The sequence below is a fragment of the Chelon labrosus genome (genome assembly GCF_963514085.1).
Source record: "Chelon labrosus genome assembly, chromosome: 5".
NCBI classification, from domain to species: domain Eukaryota; kingdom Metazoa; phylum Chordata; class Actinopteri; order Mugiliformes; family Mugilidae; genus Chelon; species Chelon labrosus.
The window spans coordinates 8725855-8746184 of NC_140341.1; the positions used below are offsets into that span (position 1 = coordinate 8725855).

The following is a 20330-nucleotide window of genomic DNA, read 5'->3' on the forward strand; positions in this document are numbered from 1 at the left end:
TGTAACCATGTGTGTTTAGTGCTGCAAATAGACACAATGCTTAGAGGAAAACAAAACTTTTTAGGCTAATGCAACACACTTGCTGTTTACTTGGCATTGCGTATTTATTTGCAGCACTAAACACACAATGAAACCAGAGCCGACCGCAGCATTAAACATGACCAAAGAGTCCTGGAATGAAATACAAGCAAAACTGACGCAAAATTCATCCTTTTAATGTAATCAAACAATACATTTTACAGATATTAATATACAAAATTGGATTTGTCCTTTTATACTTTATGAATAGTTTAAGATTTTATATTAACACACATTTATTTTGCCTTTGGACGAGGCAGGCAAAGAAAACTCCTTCCAACCTAAAAACAACTTTAATTTTATATATCTGTTCTTGAAAGGCTTCAGTTGACTCTCCTGTTCATTCACAATGGTCAGATTATGTAAACATTATTAGTAATAATTAGTGTGGAGTGCTTGGCTTCAAAAAAGACCAGATGTTAAGGTTTGAACTTGAGTGCGAGCTCCTCCAGCGCAGCCAGGAGCTTCTCCTCCTCCTGCGGTGTGGAGCGGGAGTAGGCGAGGGGCAGGTGTGTCGCCACGGCCTTGCGATCTGGAGGGAGTTTTGTGTATTTTTTTAATTATTTTTTTCATTCAAGGAACTGGTGACAGAATCATGACTTTACATTGTGATAACAGAGAATTGAAAACATTTCTGACCTTGGAAGAAGAGTCCGCTCGGCTGTTTGGTGGCGGCCGGGGACACGGCGAGCCACACGGTGGTGTCGGCCCCCATGGCCTCCGTCCTCAGCTTGGACTGCATCTTGGCGTGGAAGGAAGGCATGGACGTCTGGACCGCTGCAGAGAGAAAAAGAACAAATCTAGGGCGCTATTAAGACTGTTGAAATTCTTCTAATAGTTCTTGTTAATCTGAATTTGGCTGCGTTTAGAGATGGATAACGAATGAAAATCAAAACTATCCACCCAAAAATACATCAACAAAACAACAAATCTGAAGATGTAACTTGAATCTCCAACGGAGCGACGCGTATATCCATATAGTGGGAGTGAATGGGGCACCGAAACGCAGCCTCTAAATAACGCATTATCTGCCGCCAAACTCGTTCATTTCACCAAAAGTTTGTTATGATACGCTAGTGCTATTCCCCGTTGAGTCCGGAGTTACCTGTTATCTATTCGTGCACGTGCAGCGGTTTGTTGACCGTCGTGGGTGCGCGCGGCGCTCAGAGATGACATCATCCAGGTCAGAGGTTAGTAGGTCAATCTACAGACCCCGGATGATGATAACAGGTAACACCGGACTCAACAGGCAATAGCACTAGTGTATCATAACAAAATATTGGTGAAATGAACGAGTTTCACGGCAGATAATGTGTTATTTAGAGGCTGTGTTTCGGTGCCCCATTCACTCCCAATATATGGATATACGCGGCGCTCAGTTGGATACCGAAGTTATATGGATGAGTAAACGATCGTATTTTATACCAGAAATAAGGTCCAGGTTGTAAAAAACGGTAATTCCCCCTTAAACAGACTCTAGTAGTCAGTAAATCTATTCTTTTGTTCACCTGGTGTGTCGGCCCAGCCCGGGTGCATGGAGGAGAAGTGGATCTCTTTGTGCTGAGAGGCCCATCTTTCCGTCAGAATCACCTGCTGCCTCTGTGACACACAGGAAAAAAACAAATCAGAGAACATGTTTACGTGGAGAGAGCTTCAATATGGATCTCGGTTTAAAAAAAATAACTGCCGTAAATTAACGTATTTTACTTTATTCTGAGCGTAGGCCATGGTGCCGTCAAACGTCCCCTTCTCGAACTGGAGGTCGTCCACGTTCAGCTTCTGCGTGAGCATGCCGCCCGACGACACGGTGACCTGAGGGTCAAAATAAATAAATAAATCTTGCAGAAATCTGTCAGCTTCATTATCTTTCTGCCGAAGTTCAACGCACCACTCTCGGATCTTCAGCCTTCTTCAGTGCAGGTAGGAGTGCAGTGGTAAGGATGTAGGTACCTGAAAGTAAACGTAAGCACAGGCTTAAGATCAGAAACTCTTGCCTGCACCACCTGCTGCTGCTACCACTGAGAATCTAGTGGTTTCTGAGGACTGAGAAATGCACGGCCATTTATATTTGATCATATATTGCCTGCCTCGTTAAATTTTTACTGCACTGCTGATCAAAAGCTAAAGGATTCCAGCAGATGAATTTATAAGCTGGTGCCGACTGATATGTGCCTGTAGCTTAAGCCCTTTCGATGTCTAAGTTTCGAAAAGGTGCTGCGTTGAAAACATAGACCGTATATAAATATGGACGTGTCGCCACTTCCTTGCATTGGCCAAACTGACGCTAGTTTCCCGGGGATACGGGCGCCGCCATCTTGCGATTTTGGGAGCCAGAGTCTGCGCAGTACGGCCCGAGAGTGGAGAGTATCGATGACTACCGACCACACTTCCTCCAGACTCACTCACGCGAACATGGAGGGGGCGGAGCTTATGACCTATACTGCAGCCAGCCACCAGGGGGAGCTCTACTTGCTTTGGCTTCACTTTTAGGCAGTTCCATCTTTATATACAGACTATAGCTACCTAGCGAACGGAAACATTTTACTTTTTCTTACCGAGCGTATTCGTGGCGAAGTTCTTCTCCAGTCCCTCCTCAGTTAACTCTCTCTGGTTGACCATACAGCCTGCGTTGTTGATCTGTAGGGGGAGGGGAGGGGAGGGGGACGTGATAAACGATTAAAACGACGGCGCAGACCCGCGAGACGAGCCGTCAACGTATCCGACGTGTCCGCCTGCCTTACCAGCACGTGAACCGCGTTGCTCTGCGTGAAGCTCTGCGCGAACTCCCACACCTGCCTCGCGCTCGACATGTCGACGATATGGACGTGAACGTTCTGGGAATGAAGAGGAAATGTCACAACATGCAGACAAACAGTTAAGAGTCGAGCAGCGGGAGGCTTCTGGCTTCCTGCGTGCCAAATGTGGCCAGACTACCAACTGTCTTTCAGTGACTCATCCCTCAAACATCTTTTTGTTCAGAAAATCTAAAAAGTGTAACAAGGGTGAAAAGAATGTAAATTAGAATAAATACCTGATTTTTACTCCGTTCCATAATTTCATCTTTGGCTGCATCTGCTCGGCCTTTGTTTCGACAAACCAGGTGAACGGTTCCCCCTGTAGAATCAGAAGTAAAATTTTTGTACTACTGTCTGCGGAGCTGTCACGAAGACTGGACTGCGTATTCCCCAGATCCTAGCAGCTACCAACAATGATCAGCCCCATTGTGAGAGAAGAAAGAAGCGCAGTCACTGAAGAGGTGAAGCTGAACTAAAAACCTAGAGAAAGCATAAAAATCAGATAGAAACAGAGACGGTAGACACTTGATATAGACATCATTGGACTGAATGTTTTTCCACGGCTGCGTGGCACCTCTACAAATCAAGTTTATTGCAGTTTATATGCAAATTTGAGCATAAAAGTGTTAACGTCGTCTTGTTACAGACCTTCATTGTGCCATAAATGGGGCCTTTCACTTTCCCACATGATTTTGTTGCCAGACATAACTGCATGGTGAAACAGAGGCTCAGAGGGAGCCAGAGGGAACAAGGCTAAATGCTCATGGTGTCATTATTCTGCAGGCAAACTCTAGTTCATAATGATGAGGTATTGCCTTTTTAAAGATCTTATTTTTCCTTCTAATGGCTCTGATGTTGTAAAATTCAATTCAAATGCTTTTATTGATGAATAATTTGAGTAAAACAATTGGAAACTATCACATAAATTAAATTAATTCAGGATGAAGGTAATTAAATAGGTAAAAGACAAAAAAAATTAAGAAATAGCTGCTGTAAAACGCCGGTCAAACGTCTGGTCAAAAGTCGCACTTGATATTTGTAAGATTTTGGTAAAAGATATAGACTTAGATAAACTTTATATAACATATATTATGTTGAGGTGGTTCCTGACATGTCTAACTTATGATATTAGGATATTGACAAACATTTGCAAATTTCCCGACTGTTGAAAACTAGATAAAACTTATCCAGAATTAAGTTTACCACAATGAAATGCAAATATTTTTCCTGCCAGCTTAGAAAACTGGCAAAAATTATGAGCAGTAGCGATTTCTAGAATATACAGATTTCAATGTTTGCCAAGTCAAGACAACACGGTTGCTCCTTAATACCAGATGTCCTTCTCCAGACATAAACGGGGCTTATTTGGGGCCAGAAGCGAAGGGAAACTGTTCTCTCTTGCACAATACACCTGTAATGCATACATGCCGATGCCACACCATCTATCCTATAAAACAGGTTTCAATAAAAACCTGTCTTGAGTTCAAACGTCACCCACCTCTGTTGGCGATCTCCTGCGCCGTAGCTTTCCCTATCCCACTGTTGGCTCCTGTTATCATGAAGGACCTCCCGCTCAGGTTCACATCCAGGTCTGAGGGAGCAAAATGCTTCGCTGCAGCTTCGTAGCCGCCCCTGTTGAGATTAGAGAGCAACTGCAGTGTGTACATAGCACAAACTCTGGCCACCGGTTTTACCGAATGCACTGATTCCTTTTCTTTGCTGCGGACATTTGAAACAGTTGAGCAATTAACCGATCAACAGAAGGTTACTTGGTTATCTTCCAAGCAATAACAATAAATATTTGCTCAAGTTTAATGCTTTTTTTTCTCATATATGGGCATATAATATATATTTGGGCAAATAAGGGAAGACGAAGTGCTTTTTTTTTTTATCTTTGAGCCTAAAAGACTTCAACCTTTATGTAGAGACTGTTACAAGTATACGTTCATCTTCTGATAGCTGGCAAAATGTAGTCATGTTAGCATTTTAACAGCCTCAGATGAGTTAAAATAGCTTCTATTTAGCAATGACTGTTATTTGAGAAGTTACTTTCTTCTTCTTTCACCTATAATCAGTCTAAAAAGGTTAATTAATTATTCCTGCCTTCACAGAATCACTGTTTCTCAAATGTGTTTAGTTTCTAGATGGTTGTCAGTGTAAATATCTTGTGATTTGTGTTGTTGGACCATCAACATGAAGAAACACCGTTGTGTAACAGCTGTTGCTTAACTGTGTTCCCATACAACAGCTATATTGTTTAACCTTAAGTGCTGTCTGATGGGACTTCTCCAAGTTAATGATCCATTGTATAAGGAGGATTAGGTTAAATGTTGCGCAAACCGTATACAAACTGCAAGACACTTGACTGCTTTACATTTAAAGGCTTTAAGAGGAAAGTGGATTATTTACTTACTTTGTGTACTCCTGGAGTCCTTTCACGAACCAAACGGCATTCCTGTACACGGACATTTTTACAGATGAGCAGCAGATCGGTCTGTCCACAGTGTGTGCTGTGTCGTAAAGCGTGTCGGACTGAACACTGGCCAATGTTTTTGTTTCATAAGGATGACAGGAGCTGGTTATGTAGTGGAATGGGCGGGGAGTCACGTGTGTGAGCACCGGAAGTAAAAACTGAAAACAACCTTGTAGCGCCCCTAGCGGACACTCTCAGTTATAGGTGATGAGCAAACAAGCTAACGGTAGGCGAGCCTTAGAGTTAAATGTACTAATTTACGGTAAAACACAGTATTTAAAGATACGCGCGGGGATAAAAGTAGATATCATGCCTATTATAGCCCGTCAACGGATGTACGATGTCGTTAAACCTACTTAGGTGTGTGTTTCAGTGTTTTTCGTACAGTTGTCAGGATGGCCGAGTGGTCTAAGGCGCCAGACTCAAGGTACATACCTTCCTGTGTAGCGGGACTTCTGGTCTCCGAATGGAGGCGTGGGTTCAAATCCCACTTCTGACAATGCTTTTGTCTTTTTTTCTTTAATTAGTTAGAACAAGAAGCAATTGAGTGAAAGTATTTTATTTAGATTTTTAACGGTTTTTTTTGCCTCAGTTTTATTTGATCTAGTGAAATGTGGATATAGTTTGTGGATGAACAACTTTTGGCTATTTAGCCTACAGCGCCACCATCTGGACTAGCAATGTAATTTCATATTTTAATCACATGTCGTAATAAATCTAATTTTGTTGAATTAAATTCTTCTCTAAATTATATTTGCAAAACCCTGGATGTTGAATGTACCGTTCGTAGGATTAGATAAAGTAAAATAAAACTATAAGATGAAGGTTATTCAACGTTTTTGATGACCACTGGTGTAAAGCCTGTGTTCGTTATTGAGTTTACTGTATACAGATAATAAAAAGCTTACAGCACCTGGTATTCCCAGGCGGTCTCCCATCCAAGTACTAACCAGGCCCGACCCTGCTTAGCTTCCGAGATCAGACGAGATCGGGCGTGTTCAGGGTGGTATGGCCGTAAGCGACAACACATCTCACACAAGACGTATTTATACGTGTTAAATGACTTACGTTGAAGCACTTTTTGGTGCTGTGCATTAACATCGTATGTGTTTTCTATTCTTCGCGTTCCCCCCCTGCTATCAGAATCAAAAATCACATATCTAATGTTTAAACAGGCTGTGCTGTCTTAGCAAACTTAGCGAAACCGCTCAGGACTAATGTACATTGCGTTTTATAACTCACAAAGCACTAAACAATTATATGTGTGTCTGTGAGCAGCAGTCAAACAGCCTTCTTGCTGTGGAGTGAACGCAGTTGTCAGGATGGCCGAGCGGTCTAAGGCGCCAGACTCAAGGTGACAAACCTTCCTGTGCAAGGGACTTCTGGTCTCCGAATGGAGGCGTGGGTTCGAATCCCACTTCTGACAGCATTTTTTCCTATTATAGCACACAACAAACATGTGAGCGAGGAATCGACTTTTATGTTTTATTTTGTTCTTTAAAACTAAAGTAAGCATAAAGATGTAAAGAGGATAGCCTATTGGAAAGCTAAGACTACTTACCGGTGTTACTAAATACACCTGTTAAAGCCTTTTCAAGTCTAGGAACAGACATAAAAAATGATATTCTCCTCCTCAACAAATAGCTGATGAAAGGAGTGTAGACGATAATGATAAAGATCAGGATCATTAATGAAAATAATAATAAGACATTTGAACTCATAACGATAATGAGAGAATATAACAGTATAAAATACCAGGTGCTTTTTCTTCCATCAGCAGAGGACGCTGCTGCTTCTTTACTGGAGACATACAGGTACAGGTGAATATGTGGTCATTAATACACTCTGTTTCAGATGGACTCCACGAACTAATGTTCCAAATAAAACACAAATCAATAATCACAAAAATAATATTGATAGATGTACTTGACTCGTTCCATTGCAGATAAATAAACCCAGTATTAAACTGAACACTGTCTGGTAATTTGAAATAACACACAGCACTACACTTCCCACAATCCACCTTCGTGCTCACCTGTTAACGCAGCTGTTCACCTGTTGGATCTAACTGACTCGCTTTTAATGGCACACCTGTGGCGAGGTTCCGGTTTCTAGTCGGCGACTGTGGACGTACGGACCGAGGGGCTAAAATATGTACAGGCACATCAACAAACTTCATAACACTTAGAAACTTTTAATTATAATTATACTGACCAAGTTTTGGGTCCTTTTTTTCCTCCACTATTTGCTGGAGAATTGTGTAATTGTAGCATGAATCAGTTCAGTTTTAGTTTGTATTTTTGGTCCAAAAAAGAGAAATACCTATGCATAGAAAGCCATACAACAAGCAACTAGCAGATGATCTATCTTTCCTGTAAGGTAAGTTTTGGGAACATTAGGTGATATATTCAGCCTACCTTGAAATGTGAATTGTGCTGTTCTTCTATAACCACATACTGTTTAGATTATATAGTCTTTTTAGAGTGAATATAATTTGTCTCATAGCTCCTCCAGAGTTCACACTGATGTTGTGTGTACTGCTGATGACAGAGGATATTAAAAATGAGTCATAGTTCCCAAACTAAGCACTAGATGGCAGTGTTTTATAAGGACTGAAGGGTTAAAGACACAAGAGTGAGAGCTACAGGTGGTTGTTGGCTCATGCCAGGAGTGTTATCACAATATGTCAAGTCTGTAGAATTTGGATAAATGTTCACACCAAAAATCCTGTTTAATTTAATTGATCAAACTCTATTTCATGAATATATTAATTTCTGTCCTCTCTGTGTTAGCCCTGCAATAGACTGGCGACCTGTCCAGGGTCCAATGACAGCTGGGATAGGCCCCGCAACCCTTCACAGGACAAGCGGTTACAGAAGATGAATGAATGAATGAAGTAAGAGTTGAAGGAGCAGGAAGGACAATGTTTAAAGATCTGCTGCTGCATGGACTGACGTGGACAGCTAACTCTGGTAAGAGTTACTATCAAAGGTCTAAATGGAAAATACATACAAGTGATTAAGTGATTCAAGTCTTCAGAACATTTATTGTTAATCCTGGAGATTAATCTTTCTTAAGGGATCTTAACACATTTCACGTAGTAAATTAAAGTAGTAAATTAATTTATATGTGAAATGTCCAGTTCTATTATATAAATCCCACTACTCTCATATTTCATTTATATCTCATTTATTTATATTATATCTTCATTTTGCTGTATGCTGTTAGTTATTACACATGTCAAGGTATTTGTAGATATTTTCCAGATTATAGTTTCCTTATACTATAACTACTTACTAATACTATATATAGAGAGCTATATTAAGTAATGTTTCCATATGTATTATTATGATACTAATACAGTATTGTTGTTACTATGCATATCCATGTAACTTTTATTAGTTTTCTATTTGCATTTATTTTATTTCTTGTCTACTATTCGGGCACATACCATATAAAGATGACATCAGTATAGTATATACATGTACATCTATAAATACCCCTTTAGTTAGAGAGACTGTCGCTTACGGCCATACCACCCTGAACACGCCCGATCTCGTCTGATCTCGGAAGCTAAGCAGGGTCGGGCCTGGTTAGTACTTGGATGGGAGACCGCCTGGGAATACCAGGTGCTGTAAGCTTTTTACTTTATTCCTACATTTATGCAAAAAGCTTAAATAATATATAGGATACTGTAAACTCAACACTAAATTATTACATGAAGAGTATAAAGTCCTGACTGCCAAATAAACAACATGAACAATAAATCCACTTTCTCTAGTAAAGCAGCAGCAGCGTCCTCTACTGATGGAAGAAAAGGTTCACAACACCTGGTAGTTTTACTCTGACAAACCTGAGAGGCTGATTATTTAATACTCTGTTAGAGACATATCACTTCTTTCTACCTAGAATATGTTATATTATTATTAGGCGATATTTTAACTTCTTTTTGCACCTTTATAGTTTAATATTGCTGTCTATGGATTATAGTGATGCTATTTATTAGGCTACTTGTGTTGAATTGTTTTAATAGTAAATGCAAAACACAAAATATTCAGTCCTCTGGGTTTTATAAGGTTCTGTCTCCAGTAAAGAAGCAGCAGCAGCAGCGTCCTCTACTGATGTAAATAAAAAGCTTGCAGCACCTGGTATTCCCAGGCGGTCTCCCATCCAAGTACTAACCAGGCCCGACCCTGCTTAGCTTCCGAGATCAGACGAGATCGGGCGTGTTCAGGGTGGTATGGCCGTAAGCGAAGGAACATGATGTAAACGAACTATTTATATGTGAGAAAACATCACTGACGATTCTTTACAGTTTCTGGTTCAGTGACTCAAAACATTTATTGTTAATCCTGGAGATTAATCTTTCTCAGTGGATCTTGACACGTTTCACGTTTTAATCTTAATTAATAGCCTACTAAAGTTTATGCTTTCGATAAAGTAGTAAATTAATTTATACGGGAACTGTCTAGTTCTATTGTATAATCACACTACTCCTATATTTCATTTATATCTCATTTATTTCTGTCATATTATATATCTATTTTGATGTATGCTGTTATCTTGTAGTTATTACACATGTCAAGGTATTTATAGATATTTTTTAAGATTATAGTTTCCTTATACTATAACTACTTACTAATATATATAGAGAGATATATTAAGTAATGTTTCCATATTATGTATTATTATAATACTAATATCAGTATTGTTGTTACTATGCCTATCCAAGTAACTTTGATTTGTTTTCTATTTGCATTTATTTTGTTTCTTGTCTACCGTGAGGACACATACCATATAAAGACTACGTCAGTGTAGTTTATACATGTACATCTATAAATACCCCTTTAGTTAGAGAGACTGTTGCTTACGGCCATACCACCCTGAACACGCCCGATCTCGTCTGATCTCGGAAGCTAAGCAGGGTCGGGCCTGGTTAGTACTTGGATGGGAGACCGCCTGGGAATACCAGGTGCTGTAAGCTTTTTACTTTATTCCTACATTTATGCAAAAAGATTAAATAATATATAGGATACTGTAAACTCAACACTAAATTATTACATGAAGAGTATAAAGTCCTGACTGCCAAATAAACAACATAAAAAATAAATCCACTTTCTCCAGTAAAGCAGCAGCAGCGTCCTCTACTGATGGAAGAAAAGGTTCACAACACCTGGTAGTTTTACTCTGACAAACCTGACACGTGGATTATTTAATACTCTGTTAATTTATAAACATATAATTTTAAGACCTGAACTGTCTTTCTACCTACAATATGTAATATTATTATTAGGCGATATTTTACCTTCTTTTGCACCTTTATAGTTTAATATTGCTGTCTATGGATTATAGTGATGCTATTTATAAGGCTACTTTTGATGAATTGTTTTAATAGTAATTGCCAAACACAAAATATTCAGTCCTCTGGTTTTTATAAAGTTCTGTCTCCAGTAAAGAAGCAGCAGCAGCAGCGTCCTCTACTGATGTAAATAAAAAGCTTACAGCACCTGGTATTCCCAGGCGGTCTCCCATCCAAGTACTAACCAGGCCCGACCCTGCTTAGCTTCCGAGATCAGACGAGATCGGGCGTGTTCAGGGTGGTATGGCCGTAAGCAAAGGACATGTATGTAAACGAAGTATTTATATGTGAGAAAACATCACTGATGATTCTTCACAGGTTCTGGTCAAGCAGCTCAAATCTCCAGAACATGTATTGTTAATCATGGAGATCAGGGGCGGACTTGGGGGGAAAAGTGGCCCCGGAGTCATGTGTGGCGTGGGGAGCCAGCCAGCCAGCCAGCCAGCAACACAAGTTTCATGTACCATGATGAAAGAAACTGCATTTGATGTTGTTTTGGACCATAATCATACAGTGATCATTAACCTGAACCCTTAAGTAGCCTACAGTAAAATAATTACAGCAGTATAGTGATTTTACAGCATGTAGTGATTTTAATGCAAACAGGTCATTGATACAATAAAATTTAGCCGACCAATTTGCCAGGCTGTTAGAACTGAATGACACTGACTGTCTATACCAGGGGTGGGCAATTATTTTTCCCAAGTGGCCACATGAGAAACCGTAAATATCTTGGAGGGCCGTGCCAATAGGCTGAACTCAATTCTGCGCCCGCAGCATTGGTATGTTTTATTTTGTGCTGGTGTTTCTAGTAAAGGGATGATCAAGAAAGCAATTAGTCATACTTAAAGCTTGAAATGCTTTACAATGAACACATTCTCTTATAAAGTGCAGTTAATTCAATCTTAAATGAAATCGGTACCAATGAACTTTTAAAATATAAACAAAATGTATTTAGTCATTAAACTGTTAATCTATTAGTATGATTTGTTTTTTTAATGACCATATATAATATTTATATTGGCTAATACTACTGTATATTAAATTAATTATCATTCATTCGACTCAATCCACCAAAGCTGTCCTGCACCGTTAGCACAGTGTCATTGACCAGTGACAGCTGCAACAGCCTGAGGAAATGGGAAATCCCCGGTGTCCCCGTACGCCAGTCCGCCCTTGCTTTCGTTTGGGTTTGAATCCCGACAGAGTAACAATTTGCTCATTGTACTCATTTGAAATAAGATCACATTTACATTCACATTTCTACTGTACTGAACTCCCACTAGTCAACATCTTTTAAGCTATTAGCTTTATTGTGTCAGCTTGAAACCACACAACTATGGTGTAGTTGGAATGTGCATGGCAAATCAAATCCCATACAAGCATGAACCAATAAATGACACGTCTCAATTGCATTACATTTTATTATCCACTAGATGTCCTAATCGAGCAATGTGTCAGTGAAGCCTCCAGTAATGAACCATTTTTTGAATCAAGTGTGGAAGCTTCAACAAAGACTCGATTGGCCATCACTAAACACAGCGACATGCTGTTAGCGGCCATTCAGGTTACCTAACACTAACGTCTTAGTTTAGTTTGACAGACTCCTCAAAGATCTTCAGTGTTAAAAATACTTACCAGCCATCTGTCTATCTCTGCCAAAGCCTCAAACTTGTGCCATTGTTTGTCATGATTTAAAGAATTGCCCCTGACAAAATCTTACACAACATATTGTTGATGAAAGAGCTTGAATTAACACTAGGTAGGGGTGGTGCAGTTCTTCCTTTCCCTATGTGGGGTTTTCTCTCTGATGCCCGCTTCCAACTGAAACATTCTCCACTCAGGAATCTTATTTCCATCCTTTAATGGGTAAATTATTTTAATTCTAAATGTTATCTTTTAATCAGGGCCTAACCTTTTTGACAAAATGTTCACTCATGGTACTTTGAGTGTGGCCACTGCGGTCTATGTGTGAAACCACATTAACTGGTGGCACAGCTTAACATCTGTTTAGAGTTTGCATGTGAAGAGAGTGTGAAGTTCTTTGCATATTAGCACACTGGCCGGTTCTCAGAAGTACAATGCAAGACCAAGTTTTCTGTCAGTGGCATGTTAAGAATTGCTATGATGACAGGATTTTCAGTGTGTCACTTTATTTTTCAGTGGCATTACATAGGTTGTAATTTGTTGAAATGTGCAAAAGTTCTGATATAATTTATCCTTCTTCAAATGGACCGATAGAAGCATGTGTCGGCTCAAAAGAATTAAATAGTACAAGTACAGGTCTCTGTTATTTTAAACAAATGCTGAATACCATAACCTTCATGAAGATAAGATTTAATGCAGGACTGTTTTCACTAGTGTACCTAATGAACTGACATGTGGCTGTATAAGCATTACGTCTTAAACACGTGACTTCCCTGCATTTCGACTTTTTTATTTTTAAAAAAAGAGACACATGAACTGAAACCCACAATGGTTTCATAGTTTATATTCATAGTTTATTTGAACGTCCATGCTTCAGAGAGCAGAGATCATTTAGGAAATAATCTGCATCCTTAAGATCAATGGCAGAAATGTATGTTAACGTTGAAGAAGTCAGACCCGTCAACCCAGAAGATTCAACAAATCACTCAGGTAAGAACAATCTGACAGAGAGGTGAATATATGTATTTTATCATCTGTCATTTTTACTGTTGTAGACTTTTTTGGTCTCACTGTTGTTTTCTCTGTTCAGGTCCAAGGAGCTCTGAGAAGAGTTCATATTCAGGTGTTACTGTCTTTCTGGGACTGCTGAGTGTTTTCCTGTTGGCTGGGCTCATCGTCCTTGGTGTCCACTGTGAGTCTGGTTTTCACAAGTTAAACCTGTAACACTCAGTGCCTCCAGCCTCCACTGACTGTGACTCACTAACATGGACCGGACATAGTCAAACTGCAAAATTTAAAAACCCATGGACTTGTGTGAAGTCTTTGTGTTTCTGAAAAAAGTATGTTTATATATTGCAGACCGTACGTTACATGATTCAGCTGCAGAGCTCTCTGCCGTCAAACACAACCTGACTGAGCTTCTCCAGACCAGCAACAACAAACTCTCCTCCATGACTGAAGAGAGAGACTTGCTCAAAGCCAAACTGACTGAAATGACTAAAAAACTTAAGTGTTTGTCTGAACCGAGTGAGTCTTTTGACACGTTAAAATTTACTCAATGTTTATTGATGAACATGTTTTACTAAAATACTCAGTAGTAACGCCACCCAGCATGTGAAAAGATCCTTGTTAACATTTGGTTGCAGGAGGTAGCCTTGGGTTGCTGTATTGTGTGCACTGGTTTGAAAACTGCAAATGAATAAAAAATAACAAGGAACAAAGTAATTCACCACAGTGATGAGGCAATTACTCCATATTGTTCTTACAACTGTAACAACAATCAGCTAATTATGTGAGAAGCTTCAAATGGTCATTTATTTAAAAAGTAGTATTTCCATGTTTCTTCCAGAGAAAACATGTCCTGCAGGATGGACACTGTTCAGTTGTTCCTGTTATTTCCTCTCTGAAAAGTCTGGTTCTTGGGATAAAGGCAGACAGGACTGTAGAAACAGAGGGGCAGATCTGGTGGTGATAGACAGCTCTGAAGAACAGGTAGTGTGTGTTTGTTACTGTGATTACAAGTGTAGTCATTCATACATGATAAATGATTAATGTAAAGTATCTAAAAACACTAAGATTAGTTTTTTTCCTGTTGAACAGATGTTTCTGTCTGACTTCACCAACGAATACACTTGGATTGGTTTGAATGACAGAGAAGTGGAAGGAACCTGGAAATGGGTTGATGGGACTCCACTGACTCTGAAGTAAGTCTTTATTTTGGTTCCGTATTGACAATACCATTTAATAGTGTTGTTCTGTAAGACTCCATCTTTTATAAAACTTTCCATATGATAATTCTCTCAGTCACATGAAGATACTATCATGCAGAAATAACCTAATCGATGAAAATCAAATGAGTGGAGACGATTTTAGAAAAATATCTGATTTAAAGTATTTTTATTTATTTATTTATTTTTTTTGTGGCCACATGGGGACAAAACGTTTCAACAACTCATGGCATATATGACTTCTTATCACATTCAAATATGATATAATGACAAAGTATTTCCTATTAACTCACTGAGGAGAATTCAACCAACATTTTGACATGTGTGCGTGTGACTATTTATGCCACTCGGTTTCATTCACCACCGTCTGCTGAGAAAATTAAACCTCACTCTTTATCAGTAGCAGCACTGAAAGAAGTTAAAAATGATATGAAGAGCTGCACGGTCAGATCATGAAAACATTTTTATTTTACTACTGCTACTACTTTGAGTCTTTTGTCAAAGATAAACAGTTTAGTGATTGTGTTGTTCACTGACCTTCCAGGAACTGGGGGAGAAATGAACCTAATAATGGAGTTGGAGACCAAGAGTGGGGTGAAGAGGACTGTGTGCATATCAGAACCACTTCTTGGAATGATCTTTCATGTACAACATCTCTGCAGTGGATTTGTGAAAAAATGCCATAACGTTGTTGTACACTTTGCTTGACGATCTGATATTTGCCAATGTTCTAACTTTAGCTACTGAAGCACTATTCATTTATTCTGAAACTGTAAAATTCGCCTATAGACAAAATAACTCACTTATTATATATGTAACATTCAAATGAATTATCCAAAGCAGATTGTTTTGAATTAAACCCCATTTCCTGGGATCAACTGTGTGGTTTTACATGATGTACAAGTATCAGCATCTAGTCCAGAGAGGCTGACTTCAACAGCAGAGAGGACACAGTGTTACTGTCTGAGGGAGGAAGTCCAGTAACAGAGTTCAGGAATATGTGGAACCAAAGGTGATGTTGTGATATTTTGAACTGTATTTCATTTTGAGTTTGCTCACTGAGGACGAGGGAGTGTATGGAGCAGATGTTCCAGTTTATGTTCCAGTTGTTGCTTTTGCTGTTTTTATTTTATTTCTGTGGAATATGAAACGATGTTACACAAGGACTGCTTTGGCTGCTTCCCAGAAACTGATGGTGAGACTGTGAGAGATGGTGAGAGGTGTTCAGTTCAATAAACGATGTCCACTGTCTAAGAGCTTGTTGAGAATTGTGATTCAGCTTCATATCTTTTCACCATCAATATGAAACTTCCCTCCATAGCTGAAGAGAGAGACAGACCTGCTGAATGCTAGACTCACTGAAATAACTTTAACAGCTGTGGTTAGACTTCTTATATCCACTGTAGGTTCAGTGGAAGAAAACTATTTAACCCTATAAAGTCAAGTGTGTCATATTTGGTTCATGAGTTTCTGAGACCTCTGGTGGATTTATTCATGCTCTGCAGCCAGTTGCAGACTTTTGCTTTCATGGACTGACTTTCCAGAGAAATCTTTGCAAATTGTCTGAAATTTTCCCCTCAGGCGTTCACCAGGATGGGACGTACACATGTAGGTGTGGACGGGCAACCTGATAACACAAAGCCTACAGCTATGGTGTGGTTTAAGGTACGTACTGAATAGATCATTTTCAGACAGTGACACAACTTCGTTTTGCAACATGTCCCCGCCCCGTTTGGATAATGTAAAAAGTTATTTTTTATATCAAATGAAACAAAGATACACAGACCTGAGACTGTGAGAGACGGTGAGATGTTTTCAGTTTAATAAACGATGTCCACTGTTGAAAATTGTGATTCAGCTTCAGATCTTTTCACTGACTCTCGTGACTTACTGTTTTATTTTGCAAAGTAACTCACCTTGTGTCAGAAAGGTAAAACAACAGAACAGCCCTTTACTTCCTGACAGGAAAAGGAGGGGCGGAAGGAGTGAGAAAAATAAAAAGAAAAGGTGAATTAACAAAGGAGTGAAACCTGTGAGCCGGGAAGGAGGAAGCTACTGAACGAAGCAATAAGGAGGAGAACAGAGAGGAGTAAGAGTGAGAGGAACAAAGAAAAAGCAATCCATGTTCATTCATATCTGACTGCTATTTGAAGAAAAAGAGTAAAATAAATATTGTTAAAAGAAAAACAATACTTAATTACTTAGTGTTTTTTTGTTGTTGTTGTGTTGCCTTGATTTGCGTTAAATGAGTAAACTGTGAATGGTGATATTTTTGTTTAACCCATATTTTGCCTGATTAACTTTACAACACACCTACTTAACTAGTTTAATTTGACAGGATTATAGTTCTACTTTTTATTGTTGTTTAGGCCAGGTACCTGATGTCTTCATGTTGCTTGGTAGCTATGGTTAGCTGCTGAGCGGACCATACAAGCCAGCAGTGTTAGGTTAGCTCATATTTCACAAGGTTCGAATTATCCTCTGCTGCTCTGTGGGCCATACAAGCCAGCAGCATTTACTTAGTTTACTTAGATTGTAGGCTAAGCTAGCCAGCAGCATTTGGTTAGCTTATATTTCACAAGGTTTGAGTTAGCGTCTGCTGCTGAGCGGGCCATACAAGCCAGCAGCATTTACTTAGTTCATTTAGATTGTAGGTTAAGCGTCATATCACATGGCTGTAGGTTTGTTCGGGTTTCTCAGTTGAACAGGGCCTCTAAATGTGTTTTACCTTGGATTTTGGCACAAGGGATTGTAACATCTAATCCTGTGTATTAATGAATGCTGTTTGGCGCCCAACTATTAGTAACCGTTTTTGGTCCCTACGCTACAACCTCTCGTTTCAGGTCACTTGCCCTTCCCTCATGTGTCACTGGTCTGATTGTCTTCCCTGATTCCTGATTGTTTCCACCTTTTTCCCATTATCCTCGTGTATATATGGTCTGCATCTTATGCCAGAGTGTTTCGTCCTATCATGCACCCCAGCCGGATATCTTCACCAAGCCATAGCTAAGTAAATTCATTGAGATTCTTACTTTTAACACTTTCTATTGATTTTCTTTTGAGGCCATAAAATTACAATTACACATTGCAAATACAATGTTTAAACCGAGATCGGGCGTGTTCAGGGTGCTATGGCTGTAAGCGACAGTCTCTCTAACTAAAGTGGTATTTATAGATGTACAGACTCGCTCCATCATAGCTTAAGATAGCCTTAAAGAGAGTAAACCAGTATTAAACTGAACACATTGTGTGGTAATTGTGTAATCGTCCACAGCACTACACTTCCCACAATCCAACTTCATGCTCACCTGTTAACGCAGCTGTTCACCTGTTGGATCTAACTGACTCGCTTTTAATGGCACACCTGTGGCGAGGTTCCTGTTTCTAGTCGGCGACTTTGGACATACGGACCGAGGGGCTACTATGGCCTCGATGGAGTGAGATATTTTTAATTTTATCTGTGCTACATGTTCACACATTTAACCTGTAAGAACGGTGTTTAAGACGACAATGAGCAAGTTAAGATATCCGGACCCACAGAAGTTACCCAGTTCCTGTTTTGGAGTTTCCTTCAAGGTGAAGTCCTTTTGCTCCCTATAGCCTAGCCACAACTTCTATATTATTGTTGGTTGTAATTAATGAATCATAAAATTAACGAGTACTTCATTTTCCATTTTAAAGAAACACAGTTGTGCTGTGTGAAATTTTCCAAATAAAATATGTACAGGCACATAAACAAACTTCATAACATTTAGAAACTTTTAATTACACTGACAAAGTTTTGGGTCCTTTTTTTCCTCCACTATTTGCTTGAGAATTGTGTAACTGTTCAGTTTTAGTTTGTATTTTTGGTCCAAAAAAGAGAAATACCTGTGCATAAAAAGCCATACAACAAGCTACTAGCAACTAGCAGATGATTTATAAACTATCTTTCCTGTAAGGTAAGTTTTGGGAACATTAGGTGATCTATTCAGCCTACCTTGTAATGTGAATTGTGCTGTTCTTCTATAACCACCTACTGTTTAGATTATATAGTCTTTTTAGAGTGAATATAATTTGTCTCATAGCTGCTCCAGAGTTCACACTGATGTTGTGTGTACTGCTGATTCCAGAGGATATTAAAAATGAGTGGTAGTTCCCAAACTAAGCACGAGATGGCAGTGTTTTATAAGGACTGAAGGGTTAAAGACACAAGAGTGAGAGCTACAGGTGGTTGTTGGCTCATGCCAGGAGTGTTATCACAATATGTCAAGTCTGTAGAATTTGGATAAATGTTCACACCAAAAATCCTGTTTAATTTAATTGATCAAACTCTATTTCATGAATATATTAATTTCTGTCCTCTCTGTGTTAGCCCTGCGATAGACTGGCGACCTGTCCAGGGTCCAATGACAGCTGGGATAGGCCCCCGCAACCCTTCACAGGACAAGCGGTTACAGAAGATGAATGAATGAAGTTAGAGTTGAAGGAGCAGGAAGGACGATGTTTAAAGATCCGTTGCTGCATGGACTGACGTGGACAGCTAACTCTGGTAAGAGTTACTATCAAAGGTCTAAATGGAAAATACATACAAGTGATTAAGTGATTCAAGTCTTCAGAACATTTATTGTTAATCCTGGAGATTAATCTTTCTTAAGGGATCTTAACACATTTCACGTAGTAAATTAAAGTAGTAAATTAATTTATATGTGAAATGTCCAGTTCTATTATATAAATCCCACTACTCTCATATTTCATTTATATCTCATTTATTTATATTATATCTTCATTTTGCTGTATGCTGTTAGTTATTACACATGTCAAGGTATTTGTAGATATTTTCCAGATTATAGTTTCCTTATACTATAACTACTTACTAATACTATATATAGAGAGCTATATTAAGTAATGTTTCCATATGTATTATTATGATACTAATACAGTATTGTTGTTACTATGCATATCCATGTAACTTTTATTAGTTTTCTATTTGCATTTATTTTATTTCTTGTCTACTATTCGGGCACATACCATATAAAGATGACATCAGTATAGTATATACATGTACATCTATAAATACCCCTTTAGTTAGAGAGACTGTTGCTTACGGCCATACCACCCTGAACACGCCCGATCTCGTCTGATCTCGGAAGCTAAGCAGGGTCGGGTCTGGTTAGTACTTGGATGGGAGACCGCCTGGGAATACCAGGTGCTGTAAGCCTTTTACTTTATTCCTACATTTATGCAAAAAGCTTAAATAATATATAGGATACTGTAAACTCAACACTAAATTATGACATGAAGAGTACAAAGTCCTGACTGCCAAATAAACAACATGAAAAATAAATCCACTTTCTCTAGTAAAGCAGCAGCAGCGTCCTCTACTGATGGAAGAAAAGGTTCACAACACCTGGTAGTTTCACTCTGACAAACCTGAGAGGCTGATTATTTAATACTCTGTTAGAGACATATCACTTCTTTCTACCTAGAATATGTTATATTATTATTAGGCGATATTTTAACTTCTTTTTGCACCTTTATAGTTTAATTTTGCTGTCTATGGATTATAGTGATGCTATTTATTAGGCTACTTGTGTTGAATTGTTTTAATAGTAAATGCAAAACACAAAATATTCAGTCCTCTGGTTTTTATAAAGTTCTGTCTCCAGTAAAGAAGCAGCAGCAGCAGCGTCCTCTACTGATGTAAATAAAAAGCTTACAGCACCTGGTATTCCCAGGCGGTCTCCCATCCAAGTACTAACCAGGCCCGA

At 39.0% G+C, this 20330-nt stretch overlaps 1 protein-coding gene across 1 annotated transcript; it reads right to left on the bottom strand.

The window, feature by feature from the left end:
* Positions 1-83: 83 nt before the first annotated feature.
* dhrs12 (dehydrogenase/reductase (SDR family) member 12) lies at positions 84-5484 on the bottom strand. The gene is made up of 10 exons (XM_084544913.1): positions 5287-5484; positions 4372-4505; positions 3110-3192; positions 2820-2912; positions 2634-2715; positions 1967-2028; positions 1786-1890; positions 1587-1677; positions 718-855; positions 84-610 (listed from the first exon to the last, which is right to left on the bottom strand). The coding sequence occupies exons 1-10, from the start codon at positions 5340-5342 to the stop codon at positions 498-500; spliced, it is 957 nt and encodes a 318-aa protein (XP_084401039.1). The 5' UTR covers positions 5343-5484; the 3' UTR covers positions 84-497.
* Between the last annotated feature and the right edge of the window lie 14846 nt (positions 5485-20330).

Bases quoted from the DNA above. Each gene is read 5' to 3' on its own strand.
- dhrs12 (XM_084544913.1), bottom strand. From the start codon at position 5,342: ATGTCCGTGTACAGGAATGCCGTTTGGTTCGTGAAAGGACTCCAGGAG. The intron at 2,716-2,819 runs GTAAGGCAGGCG...CTCCCCCTACAG, and splicing joins GCAACGCGGTTCACGTGCTG to ATCAACAACGCAGGCTGTAT. The intron at 1,891-1,966 runs GTGCGTTGAACT...TTTGACCCTCAG, and splicing joins AGGCTGAAGATCCGAGAGTG to GTCACCGTGTCGTCGGGCGG.